This window comes from Lissotriton vulgaris, chromosome 9 (genome assembly GCF_964263255.1).
Source record: "Lissotriton vulgaris chromosome 9, aLisVul1.2, whole genome shotgun sequence".
NCBI classification, from domain to species: Eukaryota; Metazoa; Chordata; class Amphibia; order Caudata; family Salamandridae; genus Lissotriton; species Lissotriton vulgaris.
In genome coordinates, this window is record NC_141697.1 from 1163655165 (window position 1) to 1163676966 (window position 21802).

The 21802-nt window shown below is 47.7% G+C and overlaps 1 protein-coding gene across 1 annotated transcript in view; it reads left to right on the top strand.

Moving 5' to 3' along the window:
- Positions 1 to 21802, top strand: part of ITPR1 (inositol 1,4,5-trisphosphate receptor type 1) — a 1666678-nt gene that overhangs the window by 172685 nt on the left and 1472191 nt on the right. Inside the window, exon 3 of the mRNA XM_086939209.1 lies at positions 19710 to 19780. Coding sequence (XP_086795335.1) covers positions 19710 to 19780 — 71 coding nt within the window. The remainder of the gene's footprint in view (positions 1 to 19709; positions 19781 to 21802) is intronic.

Genomic DNA, 21802 nt, shown 5'->3' on the forward strand with positions numbered 1-21802 from the left:
GACAGCGAGACGATCAATTGAGTGTCGTCTGCGTAGGTTGCGATTTTCACCCCGAAGGGTGAAACCACCGCCTCCAGTGGGGCCATGTAGATGTTAAAAAGCGTAGGGCTCAATGAAGAGCCCTGCGGTACTCCACACTGAAGGGGGGTAGGCAGAGATCGAAGATTGCCTTCGCAGACCTTACACTCACGCTCATGTTTGCTCCAACTCCATGCTTCCCACCTGCCCAGCTCCCTGATATTTGGCCCATTGTCCTCCTATCTGCCCCAGCTCCCTGGCTCCTACCTCTCCAGCTGTCCTAGCTGCACGCGTTCCAATTGCTGCAGCTTCACGCAGACTTCAATCGCTGCCTGACTCCTGGGTTCCTCAGCTACCTCGGGTGGCCCAGTTCACCATTCTGCTTCACTTCTGTGCTATCTGCCCCGGCCCCCTCTCTCCCCAGTTACCAATTTGCCCCTTACCCATTCTATTTGTCTCAACCTCCTCCCTCCTATCTTCCCACCCTATCTGCCCATATGATCTTATCCAGCTCCTTGCTTCCGGTCTACCGTAGTTCCCTTCTTCCTACCTGCGGCTACTCCAGGCTTCAGACCAGGCCTTAGCCAACGGTTAAAGTGATAGTTTGAGCACCTTTGTAAATCGCGCGCAGCGATAGTGGAAGGGAAACCCAGATCCCAGCTGCTGCAGAAGAAAATGCTTCATCACCATACGTGACCGCGCAAACTCGTGGAAGGGGAAGAAGGCATGTTCTTTCAGAGTACAATAAATGTCTTGCTGGTTTAAAACAAACATTTCGAGTTGCAAGCAATTCCGGCTTCTTTATGTTGACTCACTTATACACTATGGACTTTGAAAATAATAATTTTATGAACTTGAAGCCAATGTAAATCTCTCAGACCAGGGGGAACGGAGTCACACTTCCTTAGGCCAAACGTCAAGTCTGTCAGCAGCGTTCCCATAGACATGGCATTAATCTACTTAGATTAGAATTTCATTTTGGAATAAGCAGGTCTATGCTATTTGAGATAGATGGGATCAGGAGTAAGGTTTGAGGCAATATAGATGCCCAGGTTCTGTTCTTTGGCTAGAGGAGGGGGGGGGTGGTGTATCTAGTGACAATCCTAGAAAGGTCATGCTCAGACCAGTGGTGACCGCTGGTGGTGATAAAAGCATCTGTTTTACTCCGGGTTAAATGTTGGTGTTTGCAGCATTGGGACTATCTGCCAACAGGACCCTCTGGTACAGCTCAGTTTATCATGTGGGAGAGAGTCTGGAAAGGAGCTGCGTACCATCTGCATACACACAATCTCATAGCCAACTGAGGTGGTTTAGCTAGGGTCTCATAGTAATTAGAGTTCTGGTTATCGAACGGATTCCCTGGGTACCTCACAGTTGGTGGTTTTAGATTCAGAGACAAAAGTTGGAATGGGAACATTTTGGTAACGATTGGTCAATAATTTGATAAACCACATCAGTACCACACTATTTAAACCAATGTATTTAAGTATTGAAATAAAGCACCCCATGGGCAACAGTGTTAAAGGCTGCTGAGAGATCCAGGAGCAATAGGGTCCCCGGACTCTCTGCATCCATAGAGGGCAAATGTCATTCAGGACCAATACAACTAGTTCAGTACTTTTACCATGGCGAAACCTCACCTGATGCGAATCAAGGTTAGTTTGAGACTCAAGAAAGTTGAATAACTGGAAAAAATTAGCTTCTCCCACACTTGGACATATAAGGAAGGAGTGATATGGGATGGGACAGAAATTGCTCAAGCCAGTTGGGTCCAGGGAAAGTTTTAAAGTAGTGGTTCACTCCCGAACTTCTTCCAAGCTTGTGGAACATTACCTATTTTCAAAACTAAAAAAAGTGTGACAATACTCTGCATAATAGCACAATTATTTCCTGCATATACTTTGCTGGGCAAATGTCAGAAGGGGAGTCAGCAGTACAACAGCTTGACAAATCTCAAATCAAATGTGATTCCAAAATAGGTTGAAACTCGAATGAAAGATTTACAATCTACAGTCAGACCCATCTGCCCTGCTCCCTTCCTTTTTAGGTCTCGACTATTCTATCCCGCAGGGATAGGCGAGAATTATAGTAAGCACTTCAAAAACTCTACCAAACTTGCGGATCACGTACAGTTCATGTGAGCTATGCGCGTGCACGCCATCGCCAGCCACGTCACACCACCATTTGTCTGTGCCTCACATCAGACTTCAAATGCTGCTGCTACCCCGCCCCTCTGCATGCACATCGCACACCACCATTTGTCTGTGCCTCTGCATCAGACTTCAAAAGCTTCCACTCCCTCCCCCCTGCACATCGTGCACCACCATTTGCATGCTACCCGCCTTCTTTGCTGCTTTCGATGTCCCACCCATGTCCCCGCTCTCTGTTGCTTCTCTTCCCACGTCCGATTCTGCCTCCCCGTTCACCCTTTCCTCTCATCCCCTGCAGACGTTTCTTTCGCCCCTTAGCTCACTCTCTCCCGCTCGTTACTGATATCCAAGCAGGAGTTTTCTCTTCTTCTCCGCCCTCTCCCTGGCTCTCTGCCCCCATTGTTCCATCCTCTTAACTCGCCTTCTCCCTGAGTGACTCTCTACCTGTTCCCGCCTTCTGCTCCACCCCCTTCTCGCCTCCCCTCGGCCTCACGCCTCTGTCCTCCCATTTGCCTGCTATACACGTTCAATACACCATCACTCTCTAGCTCTAGGTCCTATCTGCCACCCACCCCATCGGCATGTCTGTGCACGTCCTATTCTCTTGACCCTCACCCTATTTACATCTGTCCAGAATCACAATCTTCACTTCCCAGTCCCATTTGGTCTCATCATCTCCTGTCCGCCCCCCTCATTCTTTCTAATCACTCTGCTAGTTCGACCCCTCACTTTCCACTTCTGATCGTCTCTCTCCCACCCCACCAGTCCCCCACAGTCAGCTTGCCAATTGCACAACTGTCAAACCCCCACTTCAATCTTTTTCTCACCGTCACCTTCTACTCACTTCCCTCATGCTTGTACAGAATGCATGCATAGTGCTTACTACCCCTAACAAGCCCCTAAAGCGAACGGCAGCCTTACCCCTAACAAGCCCCTGAAGCGAACGACCGCCCCCCTCGCCTCACCGTTCAGCAATCCCACCCTGCGGTTGCCACCTTCCTCTACATAAGCCTGGTATTTGTAAACCTCACCCTCACAACCTTCTCACCCTCCCTCACTCACCCTCAACCTCACACCCTCTCACCCTCACACACCCTCAAACACAGAGGGGCAACATATCCGCACCTGTGGGAGCAAGGTCAGTAAGGGGTGGGGATACAGTTAAAAACAACTGTAAACGCAAGGTTAAGCACAAGCCCCTGTAGCGAATGCCTTAGCCAATTTAGCTACCAAACTATGTCTGTATCAATGTGTGTCTGTGTATCTTTGTGTGTCTGTCTGTGTCTGTGTGTGCGCGTGTCGGTGTGTGCGTCTTTGTTTGTGTGCAGGTCTGTCTTGTGTGCATATCTGTCTGTGTGTTTTTTGCTGTGTGCGTGTTTCTGTATCTGTGTGTGCATCTCTGTGCGTGTTTCTGTCTCTTGGTGCACACCTCTCTCTGTGTGCGTGTCTATCTGCGTGTATTTTTCGCTGTGTGCGTGTCTATCTGTGTGTGCGTCTCTGTGTGTGCATTTGGCTCGAAGTAAGTCTCTTCCTGTGTGTGCATCTTTGTTTCTATGTGTGTCTGTGTGTGCGTCTCTATACGTGTGTCTGTCTCTGTGTGCGTTTGTGTGATTGTCTTTGTGTATCGGTGCTTGTGTCTCTGTATGTTTGTCTCTGTGTATATGTCTACTGTTAGCCTCACTGGCAATGTAAACATGGCAATGGAATGCTATAATACACATACTTACTCCACAGATACATACAAACCTGCCATTCCCTAACACACATAGTACACAAACCAGCAAACATATCCAGCTAAATATAAACAATGCCAAATTCTCCAACTCTAACTAATGCGAAACCTGTTGCATTGCAAATGCTTGTTCTGCTGCAGCCGGTAGCCACAAACATATCCAGCAGTCTGAAACATTAATTTTCCTATGATAAGCATTCATAATCTGTATGGCAACTTTCCCATAGTAAACTTTAGGATGGTGGGTGTGTAATTCAGCGCTCTACCTATTGCTATCGGGGCCCTTTACATAATAAATACCTCATATGCATAAATGGCAATAACAGCGAATTGTTACCAAAACACAAACCAGTGGGATGTAGAATCTCTCTGCATTGACCTTGATGAACTTCTTTTGGCGGCCAACATGGCAGCCGTTCCAGGCCTATGTACAAGTGCACTTGATGGGTCAAAGGTATACCTTTTCTTCACCGTCACAAAGGCTGCCAGAGGTCACATTACGTACCAGCTAGTGGTCTGGGGGCACTGTATCAGATACCACCCTGTTGGTTGGACTACCAAGATGGACTTTAAGCAGTTTCACTTTCTCTCCTTGTGCTTCCTCTAAATCTAAATGTGACCTGTTGGCCTGCAGCATGGTTGGCCTATCTGTGTCCAGTATCTCACCCAATGTACGTTGGGGTTTTCTTCAGTTGCTACTGTTTAAACTGGGTGCAACAATTGAACAGGTACATTTTAGTCCTTTGTGACAATATACTCTAGTTGCAATGCTGATTGGGCTGGGACAGTCCCTTTCTTCCCCTTCAGGACCCAGGCCAAAGATGTCATTTAAATCCTTCAGTCTCTTCTTTGGTGAACTGAGATTGTATGGTGGCGCTGTCTTTGAGTGGCTGTGGTTGCTGATAAAACCACTCTGGTGTGCTCGTGGTCAATGGTATTGCTGATTGCCTTGGCACCTTCTTGAGGTATGACGCTTGGATCCAATTCTTGTTGGTGCTTTTAACAGCAGTCTGCATGGCCTGCAGGACTTGTACTGGACCTTTCCACTGGGGGTGAAGACCATTGGACCTCTGTCACTTGGCTAGAGGTGGTGCCCACTACCTTGCAAAGGCTCTGGCAAGGCAGCTTTCTCCTGGTGGTTAATAGTCTCTGGGTGTTTAGGCAAGCCAAAGCAATAAGTCTCATAAGTTAGTTTGACATAGCAGTTGTCATTTCGTTCTCGAACTGCTCCCCAATCCTCCCCCAGGTGTCATTGGTCTGCCAGTTACTATAGTAATCTTGTGGGGTGCATTTTTATTGTTGCTGGGGTGGGTGGTCTCATGCTATGAAGTGCAATCTGTAAAGCGTCTATCCAAATTTATTTGGTTTCTGCACGTTTTCAATTTTATTTTTGAGCACACCATTTTTTTCTTTCCACATCACCCGCTGATTCAGGGTGATGGGTGCAGTGGAACATTTGACTCACACCTAGAGTTTTGCACACTAGTTGCATCACCTTGCACAGTGTGACCCATTATCTGTCCAAATTAGTTTTGTGGTACCAAACCTTGGTATCCAATCTTTCACCAGGCAATTTGCAGTTGATGATCACTTTTTTTCACTGGATATGCCTCGATCCATTTCGAGAACATGCAGACATAGACTAGAATGTGCTTGTTTGTGGCTGGCATTTCCAGATAGTCCAGTTGCAAGGCCTCAAAGCGAGCAGTCTGCTACACAAAGTACCCCTTGGGTACTGGGGCTGTCTTCCCCACATTATGCCTATCACGTACAATATAACTCTGGTTCACTTCTGTTGCATATTTCCTGATGTTCTTGTTGATCCAAAACAGTCGTACAGTTCACCAAGCCACCCCTATCAATGTGTACGGACCGTGCATTGTTCTCATTGGCTAGATACTTGTCTGGCAGCATGTACTGTGTACCTGTTTTGTCCTTCCAGCACACTTTGTTCCTCCACACTAGCATCTTTTTGCATTTCACATATTCCTTCCAATATCCTATCAGTTCTGTAAGTGCTTGTCACAAACACAAGGCTGGCACTGTTTGGCTGCTTTGGCTGTCTTATCCACAAATGCGTTTCCTTGGCCCTCTTTGTCAGTCACTTTTTTGTGTGCATTGCACTTTATTATTATTACTACTTTTTTTAGAGAGCGCTAGTGAATTTAACTTACTTTCCCTGTTGCTATTTCACATGCTCTAGTCAGTGCAATTATTTCAGCTGCTTGAACTATTGTATCATTATTCTGAAAAGTTCCCCAACATTGTGTAGTGTGGTAATTGCATATGCTGTAGATGTGCCATAGTTTGCTCTTAGTGAAAATTGCAAAAAACACAGTTGATGGACAGAATGTAGAACAATGTCATACATTCACCCCAGTACAAGGATCTGGGCCTACATCCATCGTTTTTTTGCACTCCACACCACCCTGGGTTAGACACTGGCTATATGCAAATCAGCTCTGACCCTGTGCCTCATGGGAACAGTCCAGTCCGAACTACCAAGCCATGTCTTTCCCAGACCGGAATCAAGCATCCAAGGACCGGTTTCTGGCTATCAGCCTTCATCAGCCTGGATAGCTTGCCTCCAGTGGTGTGGAGAGCCTGGGACTCATGTCTGAGCATCCCCAGCACACTCGGGGTGAAAATTGCAAAAAACACAGTTGATGGACAGAATGTAGAACAATGTCATACATTCACCCCAGTACAAGGATCTGGGCCTAAATCCATCGTTGGGATATACTCAGACGTGAGTCCCATGCTCTCCACACCACTGGAGTCAAGCTATCCAGGCTGATAGCCAGAAACCGGTCATTGGATGCTTGATTCAGGTCTGGGAAAGACATGGCTTGGTAGTTCGGACTGGACTGTTCCCATGAGGCACAGGGTCAGAGCTGATTTGCATATAGCCAGTGTCTAACCCAGGGTGTTGTGGAGTGCAAAAAAACGATGGATTTAGGCCCAGATCCTTGTACTGGGGTGAATGTATGACATTGTTCTACATTCTGTCCATCAACTGTGTTTTTTGCAATAGTTTGCTCTTAGGCATGACCCATCAACCCTGAATTCCCCTCGACATCCTGAAAGGTGTGTCCTGCATGTTTATCCTGCTTTTTGTCTGTTCTAAAGAAATGATCATGAACCATCTAGCAGCTTTGTGCCAACCCCTCGTGAGGTAGTAATGTTGCAGGCTTCAAAACATTGCATCTGTGTATTTTGTACATGTGAGCTGAATAAACTCTTCATAGTGTCAGGCGTGTGTGTCAGGTGTTCATGTTTCGTTCAAGATCGGGTCAACTGAATGTGGTACATAGAGGTGCACTGTGTATCCCATTATTAGTGATTCTGCCTGCTGGAGGGACAAGACTGCTATGGCTATGGTTCTCACACAAGATGACGGTGCTTTAGCTACTACATCAATTGTGGGGGAGAAATATGATCATGGTCTTTTATGGTCATCCTGCTGCTGGGTGATAACCGCAAGAGCACATGTCAGATTAATGAACAAAGAGGACAATCTATTTTACAGTCCGGTTGACCCAAAGCTGGAGCTTCGCTGAGAGCTTGACTAATGCCAGAGTCTTTTTCATGATCTGAGTTCCATCGCAAAGGTTCAGGCATGTCCTTGTTGGGTAAGAGCCAATATAGAGTAATTTGGAATCCAATGGCGATAATAGCATGCCATGCCCCAAAATGCACGCAGCGCTTGTAGACTTTGATGGTGGTATCTGTAGGACTGTTATAATGTGCTCTGTATCAGATTGTCTCCGCCCTTTCAACAAGAGGTATACTAAGTAGGGAACCTCTCGTTGAACAAATTGTATTTTATCTGACAATACTTTGTGCTTATGTGCAGCTAGAAAGTTTAATAAGTTAACAGTATCTGTGGCACATTGTTACTCAGAATCGCAGGCTAATAGTAAATCATCTGTGTACTAAATCAACACAATTTGGCGAGAGCTAAACAATGGCTCTTTTAAGGGCCTGGTTGTGAAAAGACCGGCTTTGTGTATAATCCTGAGAAACTTGTGTGAAACAAAAAGAACGTCCAGCTACGGAGAATGAGGACAGATAAATGATGTCTTCATGCCCAGGAATAGAACGGAGTGCATTCTTCAAATCAATCACTGAAAAGAAACCCTTATCCAGAGGCAATGTAGACCATATGATCACAATGTTGGGCACCACAGGAAACTGTGGTACCACAATCTTATTAATTTTGTGCAGATCAGCAGTTAACCTCCAAGAGGCAGGCTCACTTTTATCCCCCTGCTTCTTAAGAACTGGGAGTATAGGCTATTGCAGAGGCTACCAGTTATTTCCTTGACTATGCCATCCTTTAACAAATCACTTACTAAGTCTTGTTGACCTTGCAATCGTTCTGGTGAAATCTTATACTGGGGTATTCTTGGCAACTACACATTTTGACATTAATCCTCACAGGGTCGATATGCATTTTCCCCACATCATTCTTAAGTTTTGCCCAAACTGTCATCAACTGCTTGTAGTAGTGCCACTAATACCCTTGAATTCCTGATCGAACCATGCCCATGTAATCCACAGCTGCAATCCTCCATCTATTCACACCTCTAATCCATCCAGATAACATTTTGTTACCCATAATTTCTTAAATCCAAACCTAGTAGGTTATATGCACAATAATCAGTCATACAAAAAGAATGCTTATCAGTGATGGGCTCTATGGTATATTTTAAGGGGGCTGACATGGGGTTAGATAGGAAGATGTGAATCCCACAGATAGTTTATTCTTTCCCGAGAGTGAAACCTGTGGGATTGTTTTTTTTTTTTGTTGGTGGCCCCTGTATTGAGGAGAAACTTTTACAGTGTACCCTTTACCTTCCCTAGTACGTATGGACCCACATTGTCCATTGGGACAGCAGTCCGCTGTACTAATCCTCTCAGGCAGCCCTATGGGTAGTCGTGCTGTATGTAGCTCACATCAAAAGCTTTTTGATCTTAGTCTGCTTGCATCATCGGTTTGCTATGCCTTATTGCACACTGTCCTTCCTTTCTCTCCAACATTCCCTCTTGCCCATTCCTGCACTTTCCCTCCTTCCTTGCTGGAGCATCTCTTAATACAATTGTGCTGTTAGTGAACATTACATGTTCAACATGAATAAATGTGTTTAACATGAAGAAATATTTGGATTATTTTCAAAGGTGATGTTGAATCTCATGTAATCATTTTTCACTGTGACCACTCCCCTTCTTTATTGTAATTCACCCAGGTCCAGTGGATTTTCTGCCCCCCAAAGTTTTGTAACTATTGCCAAAATAGTTCTGACTCTGCTCATCAGCTGCTTGCTATGCTTGTCGGCTTTGTGTTCCTCCCCTCTATTATTTCCCCTCCCTCTGTCTGGGAGGCTTTAGGCAATCGCATGCCCAATGGTCTGTACTTGCCTCCGCACTTGTAACATGGATATGAAGGCTATGGCCCTGTCTGATAATACTGGTTGGTATTGTGCTGAGCACCCAGTCCCTGAGGTGTGGCTCACTACAATCTGTTGTCCTCCTTGGGCTCCATATCCTCTTATTCAGCCACCCCTTCCTCTATTCTGGGGGAAAGCCTGCTGCATGAGCACTTTTGTTTTGAATTTTGTGTTACTTTTTCTTCACCTCCTCATACTTGACATGCATGTCCTAATATTTCGCTAGATTTAATACTTCTGCTAAACTTTTTTGCGACCGTGTCTGATTGTACTGGCAGATCGCCTTCTTTATTGGCTTCTATAAATTGATAACAAAGTGTGAACTCTACGCTTGCTGGGATCTCATCAGCAGGATCAAGCACTCTGCCTGAAGCAAACACCTTCTATAACCTGGCAAAATAAACAGACCTTCTCTCCAGTTTCTGGTTTACAATTTTTTGCCTGGTTTCGCATTGTTTCTTTAAAGTAGTTGGGAAATTGTACTGCATCAGTTAGCTAACCGTTTAACCCATTGGTCTTTATATTCGTGCAGAATCCTGTTACATAAAGTATTCTTGAGTTTACAACTTCATTCTACTTTGTGTCTTTACCTGTAGTTATTTTGTTTTTCTTTTTTTTGAAAAACTATTGTGCAAAACAAAATCATTACAGATATGGGCCTACAACCACAGGGGCCGGCCTCTAGTGTTTGTAGATTAATTACGTAGAGTCAAAAAGCAGCGGTTGACCCCAATAGGTCCAGCAGAGGTACAGGATACACGTTCGGCAACACAGGAGGTATGCAGGATACAAAGTGTTTTTAAGTTTTTGTAAAGGAACGAAGGAACAAAAAACTCAAGGCGAGAAACATTGTAGAAGATGTCGAGCTCAGACGGTGGAGACCTACCATACCAGGATAGAGAATCAGGAGGACGATAGAGATGACCAGTGGGGGGAGGCAGTGGGGAGGTCAGGACAATCTGGTAAGGAATAGTGATCAAGGAACCTCAGAGGTCAAGGGGACAAGGAAATGACCGGGATGTCTGCGAAGGGGGGCATACAGATTTTCCCTCGGTATGCTTTCAACTGGCCCCAAATTTTACTCCACGCCCTAGGCTCGCCCCTAGCCAAATATACCGTCTTCTCCCTGAACATGCACCAATCCATGTTCTCCTTCCATACCGACACGGTGGGAGGCCGTTGGGAACCCCAGAGCTGCGCAAAATCCCTTTTGGAAATCCTGTTCCCAAGTGCCGCCCACCGGGCCTGGGCGACATTGTAGTCATTTGGCTCCCACACATTCAGCAAACATCTTCGAGCCTCAGGCAACAGAGCGACCCCAGTGACACACTCCATTACAGCATGCACGCGGTGCCAATACGCAGCGACATCACGGCACTCCCAAAGGATATGAAGGAAAGTGGCACTCATTCCACAACCGCGCCTACACAATCCGCCTGAAGAAAAACCCATAGCAACCAAACGAGGACCCGTCACATACACACAGTGAAGAATTTTAAGCTGGACGAGGCGGAGACGGCCGGAATGGCGACCTCTTTCGGGGAGGATAGTGCAGACTGCCAGTCCTCGTTATCCAATTCCAACCCTTCTCCAGTCCACGCCTCCCTAAGATGCACAAGGAGATCTGCCCGATTGTTTAGCTTTTTATAAATCAGGGAAATTGTACTGTCGGGCAGATGACCATCGAGTACACGGTCCTCAAGCGGGGAAGATTCAGGGACCGTGGTACCGGCCGTGAAGACCAACAGTAAAGCGTGATGCACCTGTGCATATCTGAAGAACTCCCGCTCACTCAACTCACTCACTCTGAAGCTCCGCGAATGGTTTGACCGCACCTTTCACCCAAAGATCACCCACTCTACTAATGCCAATCATGTCCCAGTTCTTGAACCTTTCGTTGTCCAGAAGCATCCCAATCGTTCCGAAGCAAACGAAGGGGTCGCTTGCGTCAGTCGATCATTCCACCCCATGGCCACATTGGCATCCTTCCATATACGCACTGCAATCTTGGTGGGTCCCGTTAGGTTCCTCCCCGCCGTCCGAGAGTAGAGTGCTGTTGAAGTCTCCACCAGGCAACAGGTATTTATCCATCGCAAACGCTGGATTCAGACCGGGTGCATATGTAGCAGGGTTAATGGCGGACAACTGGGAGGCCCAATAATACCTCCTGATGTCTGGGAGTGCGATGCCCCCGTCATACCAGGGGAGAGTTCGTTTTGAGAGAGCGATGCGTGCTCGACCGTCTTAAACAAGTCTCCTCTGTAAACCCTCCACCTCCCGAAAGTAGCTCGCCGGAATAATATCAAAGGAGTTCTGAAGTGTGTAGAGAAATCGGGGTAGGAACATCATTTTAAACAGCGCTGCTCGACCAAGAGGGGACAGCGGTAGTCTACGCCAACGAGCGACGTCAAGCGTCGGAGAGGAGGAAGGAGATTATGCTCGTAGCGGGCAGCCGAGTCCAATGATATGTAAACCCCCAAATACTTGAAGCCAGAGTGAGAAATTTGAATGGAGAACTTTGTCGGCAAGGGAGGAAGGCCACCAGAGATGACATAAGCACACGATTTAGACCAATTAATAATCAAACCGGAGTTTTTGCCAAAAGAAGTTAGGACGTCAAAGAGGACATTGAGGGACTTGCGAGGGGAACTGAGATACAGAAGAATATAGTTGGTGTACAACGAAACCCGGTCTTCAGTCAGGGGTCCACTGAATGCCCTTTATCGAGGGTTCCCATCGGAGCCAGGCCGCGAGCGGCTCCAGGGCAAGAGCAAAGAGCAGGGGGACAGGTGACACCCCTGCCTAGTACCCCTCCCAAGTACGAAGGACTGGGAGACCCTACCATTGACAACCACCTGAGCCAGCGGGTCTGTATATAAAAGCCTCACCCAACTGATAAATCCCGCACCGAAGCCTAACTTTTCAAGAGTGGCCTAAAGGTACGGCCACTCTATTGTGTCAAAGGCCATTGTGGCGTCCAATGAAGCCAAGATGGCCGGTTCAGACAGAAGCTCCGCCCTGGCGAGGACGCCATGAAGGCGGCGCAAATTTAAAGCGGTGTTCCGGTGCGGAATGAAACCAGATTGATCCGGATGGATCAGGTCACAAATAACAGTGAGGAGGCGGTTAGCAAGGACCTTAGCGAGAATCTTAGGCTCAGCATTCAGTAAGGAGATAGGCCTGTATGAGGCACAGCGGTCAGGCGGTTTGCCCTCTTTGGGAATTACCACTATAGTAGCCAGGCGCTGGTCACTAGGGAGGGAGCCAAGATCATGTGACTCCGTAAACATATCACGAAGATATGGTGCGACCTTGTCCGGGCGTAATTTGTATAATTCAATGGGCAAGCCATTGGGCCCCACGGCTTTGCCGGAAAGGAGGGAACGGATGGCAGTCGCAATCTCGTCAACCGACAACGATGCCTCCATACTCTCCCGATCCTCTTCAGACAGGCAGGGCAGCGCGATGTCTCAACAAAAAGCGAGAGTCATCCTCGTCTGTCAGACACCGGGGAGTAGACCACACGAAAATCAGCAAAACATTCCACAATCTCACCAGGGTCAATCACATCCACACCGTCAGAATTCTGAATCACAGGGACAAAACAATTCGCTCTCTCCTTATCGAGCCAGGCAATCAGTTTACCAGCCTTATCCCCAACATCATACAATCTACCTTGCTGTTCTCTGTACATCGTTTTGGCGGCCTCCGTCACAAGGGATTTATAATCGAACCGTTTCAAGCTAAGGGCGTGGAGTTTATCCCGGTTGACACCCGTGTCCAGGTCATCCTCTAAATCCAGTATTTCAGCCTCCAGACTCTCGACCTCCCCATTCCTAGCTTTCTTAGTCTCTGCTATTAAAGATAGGGCGTGTCCGCGAATAACAGCCTTAAAGGCTTCCCACAGGGACACTGAGGACGAGACCGACCCCTCATTCTCCAGGAAGTAGTGGTCCAGCGACTTCATGAGGCTGGTGCGAGTCTTGGGGTTATGCAAGTGCCAGGGATTGATAGGGGCGACCCGCCCCGCAGAGTGCAGACCCATATCAAAAAGAAGCAACACAGGAGAATGATCCGAAATACCCCGGGCCAAATGGCTAACTTCCCCTATGTAGGAGGACTGGACAGCGGGCATAAGGAAGTAATCTAGCCTGGAGAGACTGCCATGAGCACCGGAGTGAAAGGTGTAGTGACGTAGCGTCGGGTGCATTAACCTCCAGCAGTCCACCAGACCAAAAGTGTCCAGGAACCCACCAAGCCATGATTGAGACGCGGGAAGGTCCCTGGGGGGGTGACGATCCAAATCGCCGGAAAGTACCGAATTGAAGTCCCCACCCATAAGGAGAAGACCATCAGGGAGCCCCAGCATCATCCGACCAACATCTGAGAAAGAGGTCTGAAGGCCTGGGGGTACATAAACAGTGACCAAGGAGAGAGTCTTGCCCTCCCACCTACCGGTGAGGGCGGCGTAACGCCCTCTGTCATCCAGAGTGGCATTATCAATCTCTAAAGGGAGGGAAGACTGGACCAGAATACCAACCCCTCTAGAACCAGTGGTGAATCCGGAGTGTGCGACCAATCTTTAACCCCTCCTATTCATAGCATGGCACACATTGCCAACTAGGTGCGTCTCCTGCAGAAGTACCACATCAGGGGACAAACGCCGTAAATATTGCAGTACAACACCCCGTTTTATATGATCACCCAAACCATTGACGTTCCAAGATATGAGCTTCAGCCCACTACCCCCCATTCCCAAACATGCTGCATGGGGCTCCCCACGAAGAGTAGGACATCAGAAGCAGAGAAAGAACCAGTATGTCGCCTTGAGAAAGGAAAACACAAACACCCCCCCCCCCTCCCTGCACCCCTGCAGAAGACTAAAAAGCCACCCCAAAATGCAGTGTGCCTGTCGCCCTAACAATCCCATTCTACAAAAAGACCCCAGAGGAGGAAAGAGGCCCGTCCCCACCCGCCACCCAAAAGTGGACTACTACAGGGCAACATACACAAGAGAAATAGCACCCAGCTGAGCAAAGTCCAATGTTCAGAAATCAGGGACCGGAAAGTCACTGTTGCGTAGGCTCACCACCGCCAGGGTGCTCCGTCCGATCGCCTCGGCCCGGCAGGGAATCAAACCAGTCACTCACACTGTCCGGTCGATCGAAAAAGAAGGTCCGTTCCTCATATTCCACTCGAAGCCTGGTAGAGAAAAGTATGGCGTACTTCAGGCCTAGGTCCCAGAGACGTCGCTTAACCCCGAGAAAACCCATCCTTTGTCTTTGCACAAGTTGGGTGAAGTCCGGGAAAAAGTTAACCGAGGAGTTTTCAAATTTCACCAGGCCATGCACTCTCGATGCCTGCAAAATCGCATCACGATCTCTAAAATGGAAAAGTCTCGCAATGATAGGCCTCGGAGGGGCGCCCGGCTTGGGTTGACCGCCCGGGACACGATGTGCACGCTCCACAGCGAAGAATTTACTCAGGCTGGAAGGGGCAAGATGGGTGAGAATCAGATCTTCGACCAGGAGGTCCACCGAGTGAGTCTCGGGGTTTTCCGGGACGCCAATGACGCGGATGTTATTGCGTCTTGCCCTGTTTTCATAATCCTCCAGCTGATGGGACATTTGGTCATTCACCGATTTCAAATTTGCAAGTTCGGTTTGGAGTTCCACCACATCGGCCGCGAGGCTAGAGGTCTTCAGATCCGGTGATTTTACTTTTTCGTTTGTTTTAGATAGGTCGGCCCTGACAGAGTGACATCTACGGCCACCGTGTCGATTTTATTAGCCCAGGCCTCATATTGCTGGCCGATGGTTTCCCTCATGCTGGTGATGGCGCCCATAATGTCCTGCAGGGACAGCTCAACAGGAAAAGAAGGGTCGTCTCTGACGTCCTCCGGGGTACGACTGGAAAGCCCGTGGGAGCCTTTGGCTAGAGTATACCGGTCCATAACATTTGTCTGGACCGGTCCACCACGAAGAGACGTCTTAGTCTTTCGCCTCTCGGCGTCACCCCTGCCCGCCATACTGGAGACTGCTCCCCGGAGGGGCCCACGAGACCTGGTGAAAATGGCTGCCGGCAATCAGGGTGCCAACACAAATCCACAAGGGCTCAATCAATCAATGACATTTATAGAGCGCACTACCTACCCGTAGGGTCTCAAGGCGCTTAGGGGGAGGGGGGTGCCGCTACTGCTCGAACAGCCAGGTCTTGAGCTTCTTCCTGAAGGAGAGGTGGTCTTGGGTCAGGCGCAGGTCGGCCGGGAGGGAGTTCCAGGTCTTGGCGGCCAGGTAGGAGAAGGACCTTCCTCCTGTTGTGGCTCTACGGATGCGTGGAACGGCGGCGAGGGCGTGGCTGGCAGATCGGAGGTGGCGTTTGGGAGCGTAGAAGTTGATTCGGTTGTTGAGGTAGCTCGGGCCTTGATCGTGTAGGGCTTTGTGTGCGTGGGTGAGGAGCCGGAAGGTGATTCTTTTGTTGACTGGGAGCCAGTGCAGGTCTCTCAGGTGTCCGGAGATGTGGCTGTTCCGTGGGATGTCGAGGATGAGTCTGGCTGAGGCGTTCTGGATCCGCTGGAGTCTCTTCTGGAGCTTGGCGGTGGTTCCGGCGTAGAGTGTGTTGCCGTAGTCCAGTCGGCTGGTGACGAGGGCCTGGGTGACGGTCTTCCTGGTCTCCGTGGGGATCCACCAGAAGATCTTCCGAAGCATGCGCAGGATGTTGAAGCACGACGAGGAGACGGCGTTGACTTGCCTGGTCATGGAGAGGGAGGAGTCCAGGATGAAGCCCAGGTTGCGTGCGTGGTTCGTCGGTTTGGGTGCGGTGCCCAGGGCGGGGGGCCACCAGGAGTCGTCCCAGGCGGAGGGCGAGGAGCCCAGGATGAGGACCTCCGTCTTGTCTGAGTTCAGTTTCAGGCGGCTCGTCGTCATCCACTCGGCTACCTCTTTCATCCCTTCGTGCAGGTTGGCTCTGGCGGCGGTGGGGTCGTTGGTCAGGGAGAGGATCAGCTGGGTGTCGTCGGCGTAGGAGGTTATGTTGAGGTTGTGTTGGCATGCGATGGCCGCGAGGGGGCTCATGTAGACGTTGAAGAGGGTAGGGCTCAGCGAGGATCCTTGAGGGGCGCCGCAGATGACTTCGGTGGCCTCTGACTTGTACGGTGGTAGGCGTACTCTCTGTGTTCTTCCGTCGAGGAAGGAGACGATCCATTCCAGTGCCTTCTCCTGGATTCCGACGTTGCTGAGGCGCTGCACTAGGGTGCGGTGGCAGACCGTGTCGAAAGCCGCGGAGAGGTCTAGGAGGATGAGGGCCGCTGTTTCTCTGTTGTCCATCAGGGCTCGGATGTCGTCGGTGGCGGCTATGAGGGCGGTCTCGGTGCTGTGGTTGGCACGGAAGCCGGACTGCGAGGGGTCGAGGGATCCATTCGTCTCGAAGGCGGCCAGCTGTTTGTTGACGGTCTTCTCGATGACTTTGGCTGGAAACGGGAGTAGTGAGATGGGGCGGTAATTCTTGAGTTCGGTGGGGTCTGCCGTAGGTTTCTTGAGTAGAGCGCTGAGTTCGGCGTGCTTCCAGCTCTCGGGGAAGGTGGCGGTGTTGAAAGGTGTTGATAATGTCCCGCAGGTGGGGTGCGATGACAGCGTCGGCTTTGTTGAAGACGTGGTGAGGGCAGGGGTCGGTCGGAGATCCGGAGTGGACAGAGTTCATCGTGCGGACGGTGTCTTCGGTGCTGATCGGGGTCCAGGCTCGGAGGGTGGTGGTGGGCGGCGTTGCTGTGGTCGTGGCGTGGGTTAGATGGGTGCTGAAGCTGTTGTGTATGTCCGCGATCTTGTTGTGGAAGTAAGAGGCGAGGGAGTTGCAGAGGTCTTGCGATGGGGTGATGTCGTTGCTTCCGGCGTTGGGGTTGGAGAGCTCTTTCACGATGTTAAAGAGTTCCTTGCAGTTGTGTGCGTTGTTGTCCAGTCGGTTCTTGAAAGCCGTTTTCTTGGCGGTGCGGATCAGTTGGTGGTGTTTTCGGGTGGCGAGGGTTGGTGGCTGGCTCGTATGACAAAGAAAAAGTCACAATGTGATCCAAAAGAGATGAAATGAGGAGGCAGTTCAGACACTAAGTGGGGGCTGGATTGGTCCCCAGCCAGGCGAAACGGTCTCTCAATCAGACCATGCGGGGATCCGGAAACCGAAAGAGATGCGGCCACCAAGGAGGCCCCACTGCCGTTGTTGTTCAACTCCGTCCCGGATCCGCAAGTAGACAAGGCCCTAGCACAGACTCCAGGTGGGCCTTGAAAGTTCAAAGTGCCGTAATTTCGGTTACCCAAGTCAGATTTCAATTCTGAGAAGAGTTATGGACTCAGTCGAGGTTCATCTTCGAAGAGCAGTCCAAGAAATCAGGACATCTCCAGGATAAATTGTGGAGTGGCGAGGGTCCGGGGAGCCCTGCGCTCACGCGACCATCTTGGATGCTCGCTAAGCTCCTCCTCTTACCTGTAGTTCTTGGACTTCACTTTCTAATTTAGCTAATTCTTCAGCTTCCTCCTGATCTTTGGACTCTGTGTCCGACTCCCTTTCTGTTGACTTATTGTGTTAACTCTGCTCCAGAGAAGTAGTGGGACTTATGGGGGTGATTTAATAGAGTGGTGCAAGGTTTGTTCGATCAAAGGATCTTCATGCTCAGGTGGAGCAGAAGGGCATCTTCTGTTTCTTAGTAAAGCATTTTCCAACACTCCTCCTCCTCTTTTCATTTTTCCTGATCATACATCTCCACTGTGGCCCTATTTCCTCATTGTTCCTCCCAATTCCTGCTCCTGACATAATCCTTCCATAGATGCATCACATCCCACCTCAACAACCTGTGCATTTCCTTTATTCTCACTTGCTTTCATACATTCTTCTAAGTAATCACGTCTCTCAATTGTCCCTTCAATTGGAAACTGTCATGTTGGATATTTGACTGCTAGAAGGGACTAGTCCTACAAATACAGTTGTGGGACATAACACTTCCTTTTCATGACCTGCCATGCTGGTTAGCCTTTTGAAGGCATTGGCTGAGACTGATCTTCCTACAATATCTGGATGTACAACTAAATATCTTACTCACTTTTGTTCCAATATTGAAATGTGATCACAGTTCAGAATTAGTATTTTATACTGCAGTTTCCAGTCTACCAAGTCCCTCTTGCCGGCATCATTGTGAATCCCAGGTTACTCCTCTAAAGGAGTCAGCCTTCCCAGAGACTTACTCTGAACACAGCACTTACTTATTGCGACTTGTCTTACCTGGACCACAATGCCTGTGCAAGACTGTAGAGGAATCCAAGCCTCATTCTTTGGATGTAGCTGATTGGATCACTGTTTCCGGTGACCCTCAGCTCCTTTGTCTGAGCTGCTGGGCATTAAGTCCAATCTAGTAGGTGTGCTTCTGACACAAATGGAATTACCAGGCCACTCGACCGTGGCACAAAGTCTGTCTGGCTCTCCAATTAGTACATCCAAGTCACGGCACCATTTGTGAATGCAGATTTTTCTGAAAAAGAACAGTCAATGCTATTGTGGTATAACAGAGCTATGTTTGCCCAAGGCTGGAGCTAGAACACAGTTGGCCAAACTGCCAAAGAGTTCTGACTTATGATACATGAGACCATACAGTGAAATACATTGTACATGCTACATCTGGTGCATTCAGCTCACTGACTTCAACTTCAAAGAAGCAAAACTGATTTTAACTATTGAGCACTTTGGCACGAGCTATACAACTTGTAGTTACTGATCTCCGTTTAAGGCCCTCAGTCGAAGTGATCAACATTTCATTGTGCAAATGGTCTAGCCCTCACCAAGGCCACATTCTGGTTTAGTCTTGCACCTGCGTACTCAATTTTGTAAGCACAAACAATTTAAAATTACAGGTTTTAGTCACAGCAAGCACTTTTGCAAGAGCAGCTTGCTAGTACGTGAAATTGAGTCTTCCACAAGTAGTTGACTGATGGTTCACTTATGTATGTTTTGGATTTCACAAGTATCAAAAGTATCCAAAAAAATGTTACAAGAGACTAGAAATGTTTTCTTCACCAATGTCCTTGGGCTATTTAAGATCAGTTTAGAGCTGCAGGTTGAACTGGTGATATCCATGACTTTGAAGCAGAGGTTTAATTCTTCCCTATGCTTGCAGCACTCAAATTATATTGGGGATTATGTGAGAAATCCTAACTATAAATGTTGTTCATGCTTTTGGCATGTTACTTAGCCCAGGCATTTTTGTCTAGCCTGTAAATGCACTGTTTTGTTAGTTTTTAGATATCCTGTGTCTGCTTAATGCTTTTTTTATTATGGTAGTCTTTGCTGTTGCTTAATGAAACTGTTCTGTTTGCTCTGCAGCCTGGTGGATGACAGGTGTGTGGTGCAACCGGAGGCGGGGGACCTAAACAACCCACCCAAGAAGTTCAGAGGTAAGCATGAATGCCATCAGGTGATTGTTGGCAGCTACTGTTTCTGGTTGAGACCTCAGCTGGAAGCACCATCTATCTATGATTATCACCCACATGGTGAATATCTAATGGTTGCACCTCATTTAAGATGTCTTGGATCCTTCACTCTTTACTGCAGTTGTATGTCACTACCTTCCTGGCTGTACCTCCCGATAACCCCCAAAAGTTACTCTTGTATGCCAAAAGGGGCAGGGTTGTAGTATCCTGAGTGCAATCCAACAAAATCCCAAAAAAAACAGGACTGGTGTAGGAAATTGTCTAACAGGCATGCGACTTTTGATCCAACTAAATTCTCAGGAAGTAGAATTTGGGAAAAACACCCGGTATTATTTCTACATTAAGGTGTTGTCTCTAATGCCTTACCGTCCTGAAACAGACATTCTAGTCTTTCATTTTCGCTAATTGTGGGGGGGTTCATAAATCTTCAACTCGGCGCAACCAAAAAAATGTCAGCCCTGTTTAGGACCATACACAGAACCACACATGTACCCAAATAATAAGTGAAAAAATGTGTGGCGGAGAGGAAGGCACCTCACGGGCGAACACCCTCGGGGCAATCTGGTCAGATATTTACCAGAGACTTGGCCCCTTTCTCATCATAGGCGGCCAATCCTATTCCAGAATTTTGGTGAATAAGTGAGAAAAAGGAAAAGAGTGAAGGTGCAAGTCAAGGAGATTGAGAGCGTGACTCCTTGGACAAACAAAACAGAGTGAAAGATAAAATCAACAGCCACACCACTCGTACTACTTTTATTAATAAATACGTTACAAAGAAGCGCCCAGGATTGTGGGTCCTGTTTAAGAAAGGTAAAGTTGGAAGAGGAGGAAGCAAGGGTTGGGGGCCTGGTTGTTGCATATTTTGGGCTCTACTGTTCTGAATGAAAGCCAACCAGCCTTTTAAGTTTGGACAGAGTCTGAAAAGCACACATGCTTCAAAGTAATATGCAGCCTTTGCAACATGGCAGTTACCTTACAGGTTAATTCCACTCGTGTAGTTGAAATAGAGGCTAGTACTTGCAATGGTTTTGCAATACTTGGAGAATTTTTGTTGTGGCCTTAATTGACATAACTGTAGATATATCAATCTAAATATATACAGACACTTAACTATACATAGTTATGTTTTACCATATTTATTTTAGGTTTATATCACTTTAAAATGTGGTAGTAAGGATTTTGTGTGTAGGGATGGGCACTTTTAAGGGGTTATAAGTGGGTAGTTTTAGTGGGTAATGAGTTTTTAGGACTTAGTGATGCGTAGTTTATAGGGTATAAAGTTTTTAGGGTTCAGGGGTTCCTAGTTAAGGGGTAGTAAGATTGTATTTGTTTCAGAGTTTAGGAGTAGTTTTAAGCAGTAGTAAAGAAAAGGGTTTAGGTCACTTGGTTTTAAGAGGATTTAAGTAGTTTTTAAAGGTAGGTACGGGGTAAAATACTTTCAAGAATATATTTTATATTAAAAGGGGGTTATGGGGTTTTAGCCCCATTAAAACGGGAAAGATTGTACATGTGTATCTACGAATATCAGTTGCTACCATGCATGCCTTTACAACACTTGAAACCTCCTTTTTTTAAATATAAAAATTCATATAATTTTTTTTAGGAGCGAACCTACAAAGCCTTTTTTAATTTGTTTGTGTCCGTATATATGTATGTGTATACATTTCAACCCCTATCCTACTACCCTTGCCCAACCCTAAAAACCCTTGCTGCTGCTTAGTGAACCACTGAAATTCATTACTACCAGAACTCTAGAAATTCCTTACTATCCCGTAACCTTTCCAGTTTCTGAACCCTGACAAAACCTTTACAACCACTATTACCCATTCCTGAGTCATAAAAACCACTTACTTTCCTGTAAGCGATACTCCTCCCTGAATGCAAATAACACCTTATTAGCTGTACCCATGTCCATCCCTTAACCCTTAGAACCCTCTATTCCCGTATTTAATAAATTAAGACTAAACTGCAGGATCAAATTCTGTT